Source organism: Xenopus laevis, chromosome 9_10S (genome assembly GCF_017654675.1).
Source record: "Xenopus laevis strain J_2021 chromosome 9_10S, Xenopus_laevis_v10.1, whole genome shotgun sequence".
Taxonomy (NCBI): domain Eukaryota; kingdom Metazoa; phylum Chordata; class Amphibia; order Anura; family Pipidae; genus Xenopus; species Xenopus laevis.
In genome coordinates this window covers 4,658,110-4,674,356 of record NC_054388.1, presented here as the reverse complement: position 1 = coordinate 4,674,356, position 16,247 = coordinate 4,658,110, and the positions used below count along the sequence as shown (strand labels likewise).

Sequence of the window (16,247 nt, the reverse complement as noted above, 5' to 3'; positions counted from 1 at the left end):
TTAACTGTTAGATCCAATATGTCTCATAGGGGGGCTCCTTTAGCTTAGAAGATGTATTAGAGCTCACTATTAAAATCACCAAACATCGTGTCTCTCTATATGCAGAATTTGTGCAAAAGGCAGTTATTTGTTAGATTTTGTTTGTACTTTAATCAGTTAATGGAGTGAGCTCCAATACATCTGCTAGAAAAGGAGCCCCCGCTTCACATATTGGATTTGGCAAATTTGGTCCCTGGGTAGCAAATGTCCTCTACATCGTCTCCTTTTATTCCAGAATACAAAGGGAGAGCAGCCAAGAGTAGATACCTTTTTAAACTATATTCTTATTTTCAGTAATGATTTAGTGGCACATTAAACAGAGAAAGGTTCCATTAGAGCAGAAGAATATCTGCCGCCTTGGGAGACAGTAAAACACTTGGGGCTAATTAAAAACGTGATGCAAGGATAAAAATAATGCTTCCCGGAAACATCATCTCGTCAGTTCCCTGGTGATAGAATGGCTACGCTTTAGACTGACAGACAGTCCTTGGGCATGCTAGTCACCGGTCTCATATACCATTTATTCCTGTTAGGAGAAGAAGTGTCTGTAGAACATATTGCGAGATGCACCTACTATATGGAATTATATCATGAAATATTTTGTATTATAAAGCCCTAGCCCATCATGGTTTTGTTTTTGCCTTTACAGCATCACTGTTCTATGCCTAGAACAATGGATAGCAGCCTAGAACAATGGATAGCTGCCTAGAACAATGGATAGCAGCCTAGAACAATGGATAGCAGCCTAAAACAATGGATAGCAGCCTAAAACAATGGATAGCAGCCTAAAACAATGGATAGCAGCCTAAAACAATGGATAGCAGCCTAAAACAATGGATAGCAGCCTAGAACAATGGATAGCAGCCTAAAACAATGGATAGCAGCCTAAAACAATGGATAGCAGCCTAAAACAATGGATAGCAGCCTAAAACAATGGATAGCAGCCTAAAACAATGGATAGCAGCCTAGAACAATGGATAGCAGCCTAGAACAATGGATAGCAGCCTAAAACAATGGATAGCAGCCTAAAACAATGGATAGCAGCCTAGAACAATGGATAGCAGCCTAGAACAATGGATAGCAGCCTAGAACAATGGATAGCAGCCATGCTCTGTCAAGGATTGCGCTATAAAGAAGCTCATTATACAGAAGGCTTATTTGTAGGCTGCCAATCTGATTAACTGCCTTTTCCCCTCACAGAAAGTGTAACTGTTCTTTTAAAATTTTAATATTTGCCTGTTTGGCAAATTAAATAACCAACAAAAACATATCTGCTTACTAAAACAAGAGACAAACTGTATGTTCAGCACAAGGCCTTTTCACTGCCCTTGTTTTGAAGTTGCTATACTGATCCGTTAAAGGAATACTGTCATGGGAAAGCATTTTTTTTTTCCAAACACATCAGTTAATTCTGCACTGAAATCCGTTTATCAAAAGAGCAAACAGATCTTTTTATATTTAATTTTGAAATCTGACATGGAGCATATAGACAGATTGTCAGTTTCCCAGCTGCCCCCAGTCATGTGACTTGTGCTCTGATAAACTTCAGTCACTCTTTACTGCAAGTTGGAGTGATATCACCCCCTCCCTTTCCCCCCAGCAGCCTAACAACAGAACAATGGGAAGGTAACCAGATAGCAGCTCCCTAACACAAGATAACAGCTGCCTGGTAGATCTAAGAACAGCACTCAATAGTAAAATCCAGGTCCCACTGAGACATCCAGTTACATTGAGTAGGCGATACAACAGCCTGCCAGAAAGCAGTTCCACCCTAAAGTGCTGGCTCTTTATGAAAGCACATGACCAGGCAAAATGACCTGAGATGCACTTGCTGGTTCAGGAATTAAATTTTATATTGTAGAGTGATTTATTTGCAGTGTAAACAGTGTCATTTAGTAAAACGACATCATAATCCCTTTAAGCATTTGCATCACAAGAGCCTGTTACACTGATAAGGTTATAAAATCCTCCAATGAACTGATATAGTTATGCTAAACAACAACAAGGGCAGGTCCCATTAGGTGTCTACTCCCAGGTCACCAGTCAGGACAAGAAATTATAGAAACAGATGTCTGTTTTCCAGGCTGGGTTATTTGTGCATTCCAAGCATGTCTCTCTGAATGTGCAGCACAAATGATCAGTGTATGTCAATGAGAGACACAATGTTCCATTATCAGCAGCCAGTAATGCACAAATGGCATTGCCTTCATGAGAGCCGTGCTTATAGCTATGTCAATTCAATTTTACATTACAATACATTACGTGGATTCTTTTAGGGCCCTGGAAGAGCTAAAAGGTTCACCTAGCATATTATTTGTTTTGGAGATCCTTAGGCTTGCACTTAAAGGGATACTGTCTTGGGAATACATTTTTTTTCAAAACACATCAGTTAATAGTGCTGCTCCAGCAGAATTCTGCACTGAAATCCGTTTCTCAAAAGAGCAAACAGATTTTTTTTTTATATTTAATTCTGAAATCTGAAATAGGGCTAGACATATTGTCAGTTTCCCAGCTGCCTCCAGTCATCTGACTTGTGCTCTGATAAACTTCAGTCACTCTTTACTGCTGTACTGCAAATTGGAGTGATTTCCCCTCCCCCCCAGCAGCCTAACAACAGAACAATGGGAAGGTAACCAGATAGCAGCTCCCTAACACAAGATAACAGCTGCCTGGTAGATCTAAGAACAGCACTCAATAGTAAAATCCGTAAACAGTGTAATTGAGAAATAAAAACTACACCATAACAATCATGACAGAATCCCTAGAAAGAGGCATGATGTGAAAGCAAATGCTAACTAAAGTGGCCAGCCATTCTATCAGAATCTATGTGGCAAAAGTACTTTTGAACGACTGATTTTAGCCCGACCAATCCTTCGAAATTATCGTGCGGTTAGTGGGATTCGAACGATCGTACATCTTACGATTTTTCGTCCGACATCTGTCAGGAAATTGATCGGCCAGGTCAAAAAATCTTTGTCGGTCCCAGTGCAATGTATCTATGTTTGCAGGGCCAAGCAGCTCCCCTTTGTTTTCCTGGCAAATTGGTCTTTTTAGTTGATGGTAAATTCGTACGATCGTTCCGAGAAGATCGTGGTCTCACGATGAGGATCTGATCTTTTAAAAATCTCAACATCTATGGCCAGCTTAAGTTGCAAGGGTTAAAGTTCTGACCCTGCAGTTTCCAGGGCAAAGAGTTTCTTGGCGTTTCATAGAGCAGATTACAATACACACAATAAGGGGTTTATTTATAAAAATTAGATTTTTTCCAATTTTTTAAGTAAAAAAAAGTCAGACCAAACTAGAATCCACAATTTGACCTTATTTATCATTGAAAAATCAGTTCAGAAGAGAAATTTAAAAAATTGCGGGGAAAAAAAAAACAACAAGTTTTATGCCAGAAATGCTTTCGTGAAATCGCTCTGGATTATTGGCCAGAAACTCAGAGCAGACCATGAGATCTTCAAATTCTTAATTGGACCATTTGCCATTGACTTACTTATACATTGGACTTTTAGCAGCCTTGGGGTATAATAAATCATGAAAGATTTTAGGTTTTTTTCCACTAAAAATACGGATTTTATAGTTTGAAAAACTAAAATTTTGTAAATATTGGCCTTCAAACTTTAATAAATAACCCCCTCAGTGTTGCCCCAGGGTACCAACTCATATGACTTTGAGATCAAAACCAGTAGTAAACGGGGCATTTCTGGACATAGCAAATTGTTTTTCTTAGTCCAAAATAGGCTTCCATTTCCCTCTTTAATGATAGAAGGGTCGTTAGCAAGCAAGTGATTTTGAGTGACGGTTACAGGGGGCAATGTTGGCCGATTCAGAGCACTCTGTTGCAGATTTGTGGCAGATGCATCCTCATGTACAAGCCATAAAAAGAGAGCCAAGAGCATTGCTCGACGTTACTATATCTTTAAACTAGCTCTGTATGTATCTAAATTGCAGATTTAAAGAGCAGAGCCAGATGGAGCTGTAAGGAGAGCAGCTGTTGCAACACAAAAGTATATCAGCTAGGCAAGTTTCCATTGAAGTCACACTTTCAATAGTGACTCTAATCTAAGATCCAGCAAACAGAGATCAGTACATTGCCTGCGTACAATCTGAACAACGGGCAAAAAAAGAAAAAATCTCCATTTCAGGCGGAACACAAACGCCCTGTTGAGCGGCTACACGCAGGAGAGCCAAGGCATAGAGCAATTACTCGGGAAAGTGAGGCTGAGAACAGCTGACAGTTCACTGCCCCTTCCCCAAATAGAAGTGATGTCACCCCCGAGCAGGGGATCTGCTGCTAAATGAAACACATGGGAGACGGGCCACTCTTTAGCTATTCCAGGATAAGAGAAGCACGGTGTGGTCTGGTATAACATGACAACTCACTTTGCATCAAGAATCCATAGGAGCTGCTGCGTAGACATTTATATAAACTGCTTATCTGTTATCTACTGTGTATCCTGTGCTTGAATGGCTGCCCCCATGGCTACACAGCAGCTTGTTTATATAAACTATAGTAGTACTTATCTGTTATCTACTGTGTATCCTGTGCTTGAATGGCTGCACCCATGGCTACACAGCAGCTTGTTTATATTAACTATAGTAGTACTTATCTGTTATCTACTGTGTATCCTGTGCTTGAATGGCTGCCCCCATGGCTACACAGCAGCTTGTTTGTATAAACTATAGTAGTACTTATCTGTTATCTACTGAGTATCCTGTGCTTGAATGGCTGCCCCCATGGCTACACAGCAGCTTGTTTATATAAACTATAGTAGTACTTATTTGTTATCTACTGTGTATCCTGTGCTTGAATGGCTGCCCCCGTGGCTACACAGCAGCTTGTTTATATTAACTATAGTAGTACTTATTTGTTATCTACTGTGTATCCTGTGCTTGAATGGCTGCCCCCGTGGCTACACAGCAGCTTGTTTATATAAACTATAGTAGTACTCATCTGTTATCTACTGTGTATCCTGTGCTTGAATGGCTGCCCCCGTGGCTACACAGCAGCTTGTTTATATAAACTATAGTAGTACTTATGTTATCTACTGAGTATCCTGTGCTTGAATGGCTGCCCCCATGACTACACAGCAGCTTGTTTATATAACCTATAGTAGTGCTTATCTGTTATCTACTGTGTATCCTGTGCTTGAATGGCTGCCCCCATGGCTACAGAGCAGCTTGTTTATATAAACTATAGTAGTACTTATCTGTTATCTACTGTGTATCCTGTGCTTGAATGGCTGCCCCCATGGCTACAGAGCAGCTTGTTTATATAAACTATAGTAGTACTTATCTGTTATCTACTGTGTATCCTGTGCTTGAATGGCTGCCCCCATGGCTACACAGCAGCTTGTTTATATAAACTATAGTAGTACTTATCTGTTATCTACTGTGTATCCTGAGCTTAAATGGCTGCCCCCATGGCTACACAGCAGCTTGTTTATATAAACTATAGTAGAGTGGTTGGTCACTTTCCAACTTTCCTTTTCAGTTTTCAGATTGATCACCAGAAATAGATTTTTTTCCCAATAGATTTCCATTTTTTTTTTTTTACCGTGTTTCTAAAATTAAAGTTGAATGTTTTTGTTGTTCTAGTCTGGCAGGTCAGTGATCCGGGAGCGGATTCTGAACTGTTACAATTTGCTCCATTAGCGGATACATTTCTCAGCCGTATCTGTGGAATATCAGCAACTATTGTATCAATTCTAACAGTCGCTTTTATTGAAACTCAGGGATTCTGCTCAGCAGGGACACAAATAAGAAATGTATCCACTTAATGTATCCATTAAGAACTGTTTACAGAGTCGGTGACCCCTGCCCTGAGCTGCTTTAGAAAGACATAAGAAGGTGAAACTTTTTTTTTTTTTTTTTTTTTTTTTTAAAACCTCAACATTACAAGAACGGTGACAGATAGGAAATAGAAAGTAACTGATAAAAAGCATTTATTATTTCTGGTGAACTAAATGAAAACAACTGACCTTAAATCATAAACATTATGTAGATCAGACTGAAGTAGAGGAGACTTTAGCCCCGGTTTAAATCAGATATATAAAATGCAATTGCTCATGCAATGTGAATGGAAACTATCCTATATTTAGAAGTTGCCTGAAAGAACCTGGCGCATAGGGGGGAGGTCAGGGTTTTTTTTTTTCTCACTTATGGAGCAACAAACACCCCAAATGTGCCCCTGTGCTATTGCCCTACAGCTGATCTCAGGAGCTTGCCTGAATCAAGGATTTCTTTGGGATTTGGATGAATTGCAGGATTTTTTTTTTTCAGATTCTGGTGGATCCTAAGTGTTCAGCCTAACCAAATCCAAAAATGATGGATTTTGTGTATCCCTACTTCCCAGGAAAAGTCCCCTAGGAACCAGGGATGCACTGAATTCAAAATTCAGGTTCAGGAGTCAAACTGAATCCAAGTGTCTGGCCGAACCAAATCCGAATACAAAAAATCACAAGTTTTCATCAGAAATTGTTTTGACCATACGCTGTTCGCCCTTTTCCTAACTTACATATGCAAATTAGGATTTGAATTTGGTTCAGTATTCGGCCGAATCCCAAAATAGTGGATTCTGTGAATCGCTATTAAAGGAACAGTAACATCAAAAAATTTAATTGTTTTTAAAGTAATAAAAAATATCATGTACTGTTGCCCTGCACTGGTAAAACTGATGTGTTTGCTTCAGAAACTCTACTAGTTTATATAAACAAGTTGCTGTGTAGCCATGGGGGCGGCCATTCAAGCACAGGATACACAGTAGATAACAGACAAGTACTACTATAGTTTATATAAACAAGCTGCTGTGTAGCCATGGGGGCAGCCATTCAAGCACAGGATACACAGTAGATAACAGATAAGTACTACTATAGTTTATATAAACAAGCTGCTGTGTAGCCATGGGGACAGCCATTCAAGCACAGGATACACAGTAGATAACAGATAAGTACTACTATAGTTTATATAAACAAGCTGCTGTGTAGACACGGGTGCAGCCATTCAAGCACAGGACACACAGTAGATAACAGATAAGTACTACTATAGTTTATATAAACAAGCTGCTGTGTAGCCATGGGGGCAGCCATTCAAGCACAGGATACACAGTAGATAACAGATAAGTACTACTATAGTTTATATAAATAAGCTGCTGTGTAGCCATGGGGGCAGCCATTCAAGCACAGGATACATAGTAGATAACAGATAAGTACTACTATAGTTTATAGAAACAAGCTGCTGTGTAGCCATGGGGGCAGCCATTCAAGCACAGGATACACAGTAGATAACAGATAAGTACTACTATAGTTTATATAAACAAGCTGCTGTGTAGCCATGGGGGCAGCCATTCAAGCACAGGATACACAGTAGATAACAGATAAGTACTACTATAGTTTATATAAACAAGCTGCTGTGTAGCCATGGGGACAGCCATTCAAGCACAGGATACACAGTAGATAACAGATAATTACTACTATAGTTTATATAAACAAGCTGCTGCGTAGCCATGGGGGCAGCCATTCAAAGGAGAAAATGTTTAAGTTACACAGCAGATAAGCTCTCTATTGCTACGCAGCAGCTTGCTTATATGAACTATAGTAGTGTTTCTGAAGCAAACAGATCAGTTTAATCAGTGCATGATATTTTCATAAAACATTTTCATTTTTTGGTGTTACTGTTCCTTTAAGAACACAGGTTCGGTGACCCCAAGCAAAGAACTGCATTTCCAAGGACATACCTGCAAAGAGCAGTATCCTTTTAAACCTGCATCTGAAATGCGAATTTTTTGACACAGAACGGCAGCAGTATATCTTACAATAACTGTATCTACCCTCGGTATCTGCATGAAAAGGAAAAAAAGGAATATTTTCACTGATGACAATCATCTCTCTGCAAACAAGAGGGAGTCACCATGGCGTCTTATAATAAGAATGTTTAAAAAAAAAAAAAAAAACAGCCGACATGAATGCAGCTATTGTATTTCAGGATATTAAAGGCACTGGGGATGAACAAATAAAAAAATCCTTTTCATTTGGAACGATCCCAGAAGCCAACAGTGTAAATGGTTCCAGCTACAATGTAGCAGGTGGATCCAGCACACAGAAGAGCTCTGTTACTAGAGGAGACGAACAGTGGAAACATGTGAAGAATAAACAAGGCAGGGAAGGGAGAAGATGAACAGTAATAAATATAAAGGAACGCAGCTCGACATCCTTTATAAATACAAATGCGCCGACCCTGCTGGAGAGATATTGCGCCTAACTACGAGTTACTTGCACATCTGTCATATGCGATGAATTCAACAGGACAAAAGTGCTACACAAATATAATGCCAGTAGTGAGAGAAGATCAAAAATCACAGCTACGTAGGTTTAATGACTGGCAGGGGAGGGCAAGACAAATTATTTCTGTGAATCGCTGCCACTAAGAAGGTTTCAAGGGATGCGATCAGCTTTTAAGGCTTACATTAAAGGGATTCTGTTGTGATTTTTATTGTGTCGTTTTTATTTCTATTTAACATTATTTACACTGCAAATAATTCACTCTACAATATAAAATTACATTGTTAAACCAATAAGTGTATTTAGTTGTAATATTGGTGTGTAGGTGCATCTCAGGTCATTTTGCCTGGTCATGTGATTTCAGAAAGAGCCAGCACTTTAGGATGGAACTGCTTTCTGGCAGGCTGTTGTTTCTCCTACTCAATGTAACTGAATGTGTCTCAGTGGGACATGGATTTTACTATTGAGTGCTGTTCTTAGATCTACCAGGCAGCGGTTATCTTGTGTTAGGGAGCTGCTATCTGGTTACCTTCCCATTGTTCTGTTGTTACGTTGCTGGGGGGGTGATATCACTCCAACTTACAGTAAAGAGTGACTGAAGTTTATCAGAGCACAAGTCACATGACTGGGGGCAGCTGAGAAACTGACAATATGTCTAGCCCCATGTCAGATTTCAAAATTAAATCGAAATTAAAAAAATCTGTTTGCTCTTTTGGAAAACGGATTTCAGTGCAGAATTCTGCTGGAGCAGCGCTATTAACGGAGGTGTTTTGAATTTTTTCCCCCCATGACAGTATCTCTCCCCATAGACGCGACGATTCTTCTTGCCGAACGACCGATTTTAGGGAAGTCCGACCAATTCTTCGAAATTATCGTGCAGTTAGTGGGATTCGAACGATCTTTCGGCCGACATCTATCAGGAAATTGATTGGCCAGGTCAAAAACATCTTTGTCGGTCCCAGTGCAATGTATCTATGTTTGCAGGGCCAAGCAGGCAGCTCCCCTTTGTTTTCCTGGCAAATTGGTCTTTTTAGTTGATGGTAAATTCGTACGATCGTTCCGAAAAGATCGTGGTCTCACGATCAGGATCTGCTCTTTTAAAAATCTCAACATCTATGGCCAGCTTTACAGGAAGGTTTGGGCAGAGCTGAAATCAGGCAAAAAAAAAAATTTGGACACCTTTATGTGCCATAGGGACCTACAGGGATACAGGTCATTGGGGTCAGAACGGCATCAAATCAATGAGGATATACTAACCTAAGTGGAAATTCAACAAATTAACTCTATTAACCCTGCTTCAGGGGCCTCCAAACCTCCCCTCGCAAGCAGCAAAGACACATCAGGACCGCAATCCCCCTCCGTGCCCGGAACCGAGTTCAGTGAGCAGCGCTAATAGTGGGTTTGGCCCAGTCCGACCCTGTCCAGAGCTAGGGAACAGGACGACTGATACTGATTGTCGAAGCCCGTCAGAGGCCCCATACACTGGCCAATAAGCTGCAGCTTATATCCCTGGCCATAAGGACATGACACTTATCACTTATAGGAGCCAATACAAGTCATGTGACATATTGAGACGTCCCCATCTCCCTGGGTTTCCTCTGCACCATAAGCCACAAACCTACAGCCACGTTGATCTCCTATTGGTCAAATGAAGCCCAAATGTGCAAGGTAAGTAGAGTGTAAGCTCCAGTGTGGCAGAGACCGGTGAGGATGAAAAGCAGTATCTGTAAGGGCAGTGGCAAACGCTGCTACTGGGGGAGATTATTTGCCCAGCAACAAATCGTCTCTTCTTCGGGCGACTAATGTCCCCTAAATGTCTCCCCGCCAGTTAGAATGTAAATCACCGGCAGGGATGACTCTCTGAAAGCTTCATTTTCCAAAGTCGCCCCACGAGAAAACTTTGGGCGACTTCGGAAAGCCCAAGTGCTCCAAGTGCCATCCCACCGGCGATTTACATTCAAACAGGCGGGGAGGCATTTAGGGGAGATTAGTCGTCCGACGAAGAGATAATTTGTTGCTGGGCGATAAATCTCCCCCAGTAGCAGAGTTTGCCACTACACTAAGGGCAGAGACACACGTGGAGATTAGGGGAGATTAGTCGACAAATCGCCTCTTCTTCAGGCGACTAATCTCCCTGAACTGCCTTCCCGCCGGTTAGAATCTAAATCGCCCGCGGGATGGCACTCAGAACAATTCGGCTTTCCGAAGTTTTCTTGCGAGGCGACTTCGGAAAAAACGAAGCGTTGCGAGTGCCATCCTGCCGGCAATTTCGATTCTAACCAACGGGAAGGCAATTCAGGGAGATTAGTCGCCCGTAGAAGAGGCGATTTGTCTATTAATCTCCCCGAATGTCCATGTGTGTCTCTGCCCTAATACGGTGGGGCCCTAACAAAAGGAATGTCCAGACAGGGAGCTGAGGGGCGGGGCAATCAACAGGGGGCGGGGCAAGCAGGAGGGGCGGGACTGGACAGCCCATACAGTGTGTACAGTACAAATATCCAACTATTGTTACACAGTCTCCTCCCACAAGGGACCCCTGAGGGCCCAAAGCAAATACCATCTTTGCCCTTCACAGATACAGGACTAAACGGCGGAAAAAGAAAGCAACACAGAGAGAAGGGACAATGGGTCCGAGTGCGAGTTCATCTGAGGTAAAATTCAGAGGGGATCGGAATGACGCCCGGGGGTCGGACAGGCACTAAATCCCTTAGGAAGGTGACGCTATACGACAGGATATAAATAAAGCGCACAGGCCGGTTCCACTGCTCACAGCCAATCACACGACACACGCTGCTCCCCCTTTTCGGCCCTACGGTACCTGGAAGTCCCGGTCTTCGTTAAATCTGGAAAATCTATCAGCGGCCATCTTACTGCGTCTGTGGTGGATGAGCAGCGCATTCGAGGAGTCTCCTCCTCCCTCTCGTGGACGCGCACGCTGTAACCACGCCTGACAGACGAGGACACGCAAACAGCCGGGAGTCGTAAACAACGCCGTGGGACGTAGGAACGTTCCAGCCCCACCCACATCCCTGCAGGCCACGCCCTTTGTCCAATAGAGCCGAGGAAGCAAAACGATTCTCCATCGCGGTGGGCGGGGCTTTTCCCGTGTTCCTCCTGAGAGAACTGACGCGCGACATTATTATTATTGTTATTATTATATCTCTGCAGACTTTCGTGTTTCCCCTTCATAAACCTCGTAACTGAATTAAGACCGTGTCTCTCTGACATTCGGAGGAACCCCTCGTCTAAAAGGGATTGGTCCTTAAAGTGAAAAGGGTTGTTCCCCTTTAAATGAACTGTTAGTCTCATGTAGAAAGGGATATTCTGAGACAATTTGCAATTGGTCTTCATTTTTTATTACTTGTGGTTTTTGACTTATTTAGCTTTTTATCAGGTTGCTAGGGTCCTAATTCCCCTAGCAACCACATTTTGGAAATGTTGGGAGGGACAAAAATAGTTGCCGGTGAAAAACAATGACCACTTCCCTTTTTATGGCCACACCCCCTAATTACCAGGTCCATTTTACAACATTCGGCAGGTTCTGAAAGTCTGAACACATTTCTGGGGTTTTAATGTGTTGTTACATTTTTTGAAGGTGAATTGCCCTTTAAGCTGCGAGTCACAGTTTCTCCAAGAGACATGTTCTTGGCTTATCTTAAATTGTTACAAACATATCTAAGTGCTGCATATTCTGGGCTCTCTGCCAAAAGCCAATTAAGTTTGGGAAACGTTGTATCTTTTTCTGGCTGTTCAGTGCAGGAGATCAAAGAGAAAGTGAGGACGTTTCAGTAACAAACTCGGGACTGTGGGCTGTGATCGGGACGGTCCCACTAATAATGGGACAGCTGGGAGGTATGACCATTAAGGTGGCCATAGACGCAAAGATCCGCTCGTTTGACGACATCACCAAACGAGCGGATCTTTCCCCGATATGCCATTAACGAGCATGGCTATATCGGGGGTAATCTGAACGTTTGGCTGTACGGCCGATTACAATGCGCAATGGGCTCCGGCGGGATCGGTTGGGTCAAAATCAAACCTGTCCGATCGACCAAACGACCAATCTCCGCCGGACGAAAGATGTCGGCAATCTCCACACACGATCCGAAAATCGTACGAATCCTCGATTCGTACGATAGGATCTGTGCGTCTATGGCCAGCTTTAGGGATGGTCATACGGAATTCGGCCTTTTTCAGCAGGATTTAGATTCGGCCAAAATCCTTCTGCCTGGCCGAACCAAATCCGAATCCTAATTTGCATATGCAAATTAGGGGTGTGGAGGGAAATCCGTGACTTTTTGTCACAAAACAAGGAAGTAAAAATGTTTTCCCCTAAATTAGGATACGATTCGGTATTCGGCCGAATCGTTCGCGAAGGATTCGGGGGTTTGGCCAATCCAAAATAGTGGATTCGGTGCATCCCTAATTGCACCATGCATTGATTTGAATAAGAGACTGGAATATGAATAGGAGAGGCCTGAATTGAAATAAATTAACAATAACAATAAATGTGTAGCCTTACAGAGCATTTGTTTTTTTAGATGGGGTCAGTGACCCCCATTTGAAAGCTGGAAAGAGTCAGAAGAAGAGAAATAATTCATAAACTATAAAAAAAAAGAAAAGAAATAATTATGAATGCACCGAATCCACTATTTTGGATTCAGCTGAACCCCCCATTCTTTCGCGAAAGATTCAGGCAAATACCGAATCCGAATCCTAATTTGCATATGCAAATTAGGGGTGGGAAGGAGAAAACTATTTTGACTTCCTTGTTTTGTGACAAAAAGTCACGTGATTTCCCTCCCCGCCCATAATTTGCATATGCGAATTCGGTTCGGCTGGACAGAAGGATTCAGCGAATCAGAATCCTGCTGAAAAAGGCAGAATCCCAAACCAAATCCTGGATTCGGTGCATCCTTGGAAATCATGAAGGCCAATTGGAAAATTGCTTAGAATTAGCCCTATTATATCATATAGGCTATAAGCTCTTTGGGGCAGGGACGGGACGTCTATATTGAAACTCATAAGGGCACCTGTCACTTGGAAAATGTCATCCCTAATTCTACAAGACTATGTCCTGTAACTGTCACTTACTCCTGGGCTGCGCATTGGGTTGTCACTGGCCAGTAAAAATGATGGCTGATCCCAATGTTATTAATAGGGAAAAAAGATTAATATATAGGCTGGTGTTTTTTTCCAGAAAAGGTGGCAACCCTATTGTCTAATGCTGCATTTCCTTTCACTAGACATTCCCTTGTATTTGCTCCTAGGAGCTAGGGATGATGGGAATACCAAATCCTTAACTCATTAAAGATGTTCCCATTTTGCTGCCCTCCTGCCTTGGCCCTCAGGTTACCGAAGCCCCACTTAAAGAACTAAAGCCTAAGAAGTAAGTAGAAATATTGTACATGATGTTTTGCGCTTCTGTACCAGCCCAAGGCAACCACAGCCCTTTAGCAGTAAAGATCTGTGTCTCCAAAGATGCCCTAGTAGCTCCCCATCTTCTGCTGATTCACTGCACATGTTCTGTGCTGCTGTCACTTACTGAGCTTAGGGACCCACTCACAATATACAGTACACATAGAATAGAAATGTCACAATATAAGGCTGATTAGTCATTAATACACACAATTACTACATGGCAGCACAGAAACCAGTGCAATTAGCATCAGAATTTAATAATCAGCAAACCTGTAGCATCAGCTTATATTACAGCCAGGGAAGCTCATTTTCTGCTGGATAATTAGGGACGAGCCCTAAGCTTAGCTTCTCAACAGCCAATCAGAGCCCACTGAGCATGTGAGTGTCACAGACACTTTCCAAGATGGTGACCCCCTGTGACAAGTTTGAAGTCCTGGATCATTGCTGCTATTGACAAGCTGAAACTTTAGCCTCGTGCAATAAGTTCACTATATAAAATAGGACATTTTTAGCCATATTCATTTTTAGGGTTTAGTTGTCCTTTAAGCCCATAACCAGGTCATGGATATAGAAAAACATTGATCCAGACACAGTCTCAAGAATATCCAGGGATAGAAATTAAGTTTTCACCTCAAATCTCATTCTTATTAAAGGCCGCTGGGTTCTTTGGAAATTAATGTTATTTTTTTGTTTCAGCACCAGGGGGCGAACATGAACTGCAAATTGGGGGAAAGGCGCATGTGCTAGTAGTGCAACAAACTGAGAAAAAAAAGAAAAGGTTTGTTAGTGTTACTGTATCTGAACTGAAAACTTTGATTCAACAATAATGTTTTACTTAACAGATATTGTATATCATTTAAAGGGATGGTTTAAGTTTAAGTTAGCTTTTAGTATGTTATATAGGGTCCGGTTCACTAAAGGTCGAAAAAGTGTGTTATTTATAGCATGTCTTAAAGGATAAGTCAAATTTAAAATAAGTGAATGTAAAATTGATGAGGGGGCTATTCTAAGGACTTTTGCAGTTTACATTCATTATTTATTTTCTTTTAATTCCAAGATATTAAGGGATACATGTACTGTTAATATGAATGAATTTTGTTCCAACAGCGCCACCTGCTGGTCAGTTTCCCACCAGTCTGACCAGCAAGTAGTCAAGGAAGTTGTCAGGTGAAAGAAAGAGGCTGCTCTGATGTTCTTCTGCTTAGGAAAGATGTGAGAAAGGTTTCTAATTTTTTTCGTAAGCAGAAGAACATCAGCCTCTTTCTTTCTCCTGACAACTTCCTTGACTACTTGCTGGTCAGACTGGTGGGAAACTGACCAGCAGGTGGCGCTGTTGTAACAAAATTCATTCATATTAACAGTACATGTATCCCTTAATATCTTGGAATAAAGGTAATTATGAGTGTACATTTTACCAATGTTTTTTTTTTTTAACTTGTGGGGGGAGCTGTGAATTCTGATGTTGGCCCTGATGTACAATAATAGAAAGCATATAGAAGCAGAAAATACTTCTTTCTAAAGCACTGTGAAACCAAGGAACATAAGCTATATCTATCTATCTATATATAAATATATCTATCTATCTATATATCCAAATATATATATATATAAGATAATCAAAGGACTCGCACTCCAATTCCTTTTTCGTGAATAAAAGTGTTAATTTATTTTTAGTTGCATTTTTCCAACATTTCGGCCCACATTAGGGTGCGGAACATGTGCATTATATATATATATATATATATATATATATAGACAGTATATAGTGACATAGTACCGCACTAAACGGGAATACTTGTGAAAAAAATCAAGATTTATTGAAAAAATCAGACGTTTCGAACACCAACTGTGCTCTTTCTCAAGGATATCCTTGAGAAAGAAAGAGCACAGTTGGGGGCCAATTCACCAAGCTCGAGTGAAGGATTCGAAGAAAAAAAACTTCGAATTTCGAAGTGTTTTTTCGGCTACTTCGACTATCGAATGGGCTACTTCGACCTACGACCTACGACTTCGACTTCGAATTGAAGGATTCAAACTAAAAATCGTTTGCAGGGGCGTAACTACAGAGGAAGCAGACCCTGGGGCTGCAGGGGGGACCAGGAGGTACAGGGGCCCCATGAGGCTCTCATTGATGAGCAATTTCAACATATATTGGTAAAACAGGACAAACACTGGATATGTTGGGGGCCCTAAAATTAATTTGCTGTGGGGCCCAGCAACATCTAGTTACGCCACTGATCGTTTGACTATTCAACCATTCGATAGTCAAAGTACTGTCTCTTTAAGAAAAAACTTCGACCCCCTAGTTCGCCATCTAAAACCTACCGAACCCAATGTTAGCCTATGGGGAAGGTCCTTCGATCGTTGGATTAAAATCCTTCGAATCGTTCGATTCGAAGGATTTAATCGTTCGATTCGAAGGATTTAATCGCTCGATCGAACGATTATTCCTTCGATCGCAGTTCTGGCGCTAAAATCCTTCGACCGATATTCGGAGTCGAAGGA

General features: G+C 41.6%; 1 protein-coding gene and 1 long non-coding RNA gene across 2 annotated transcripts in view; one reads left to right on the top strand and one right to left on the bottom strand.

Annotated features, from left to right (window-relative positions):
• Positions 1 to 11,297, bottom strand: part of gpatch8.S (G-patch domain containing 8 S homeolog) — a 47,593-nt gene extending 36,296 nt beyond the window's left edge. Inside the window, exon 1 of the mRNA XM_018238055.2 lies at positions 11,140 to 11,297. Within this exon, the coding sequence (XP_018093544.1) occupies positions 11,140 to 11,187 (48 nt within the window). The 5' untranslated portion in view covers positions 11,188 to 11,297. The remainder of the gene's footprint in view (positions 1 to 11,139) is intronic.
• A 1,911-nt stretch (positions 11,298 to 13,208) lies between these two features.
• On the top strand, positions 13,209 to 14,505 carry LOC121398987. The gene is made up of 2 exons (XR_005964678.1): positions 13,209 to 13,710; positions 14,439 to 14,505. It is a non-coding gene; the product is annotated as an uncharacterized LOC121398987 (long non-coding RNA).
• The last annotated feature ends 1,742 nt before the right edge of the window (positions 14,506 to 16,247 follow it).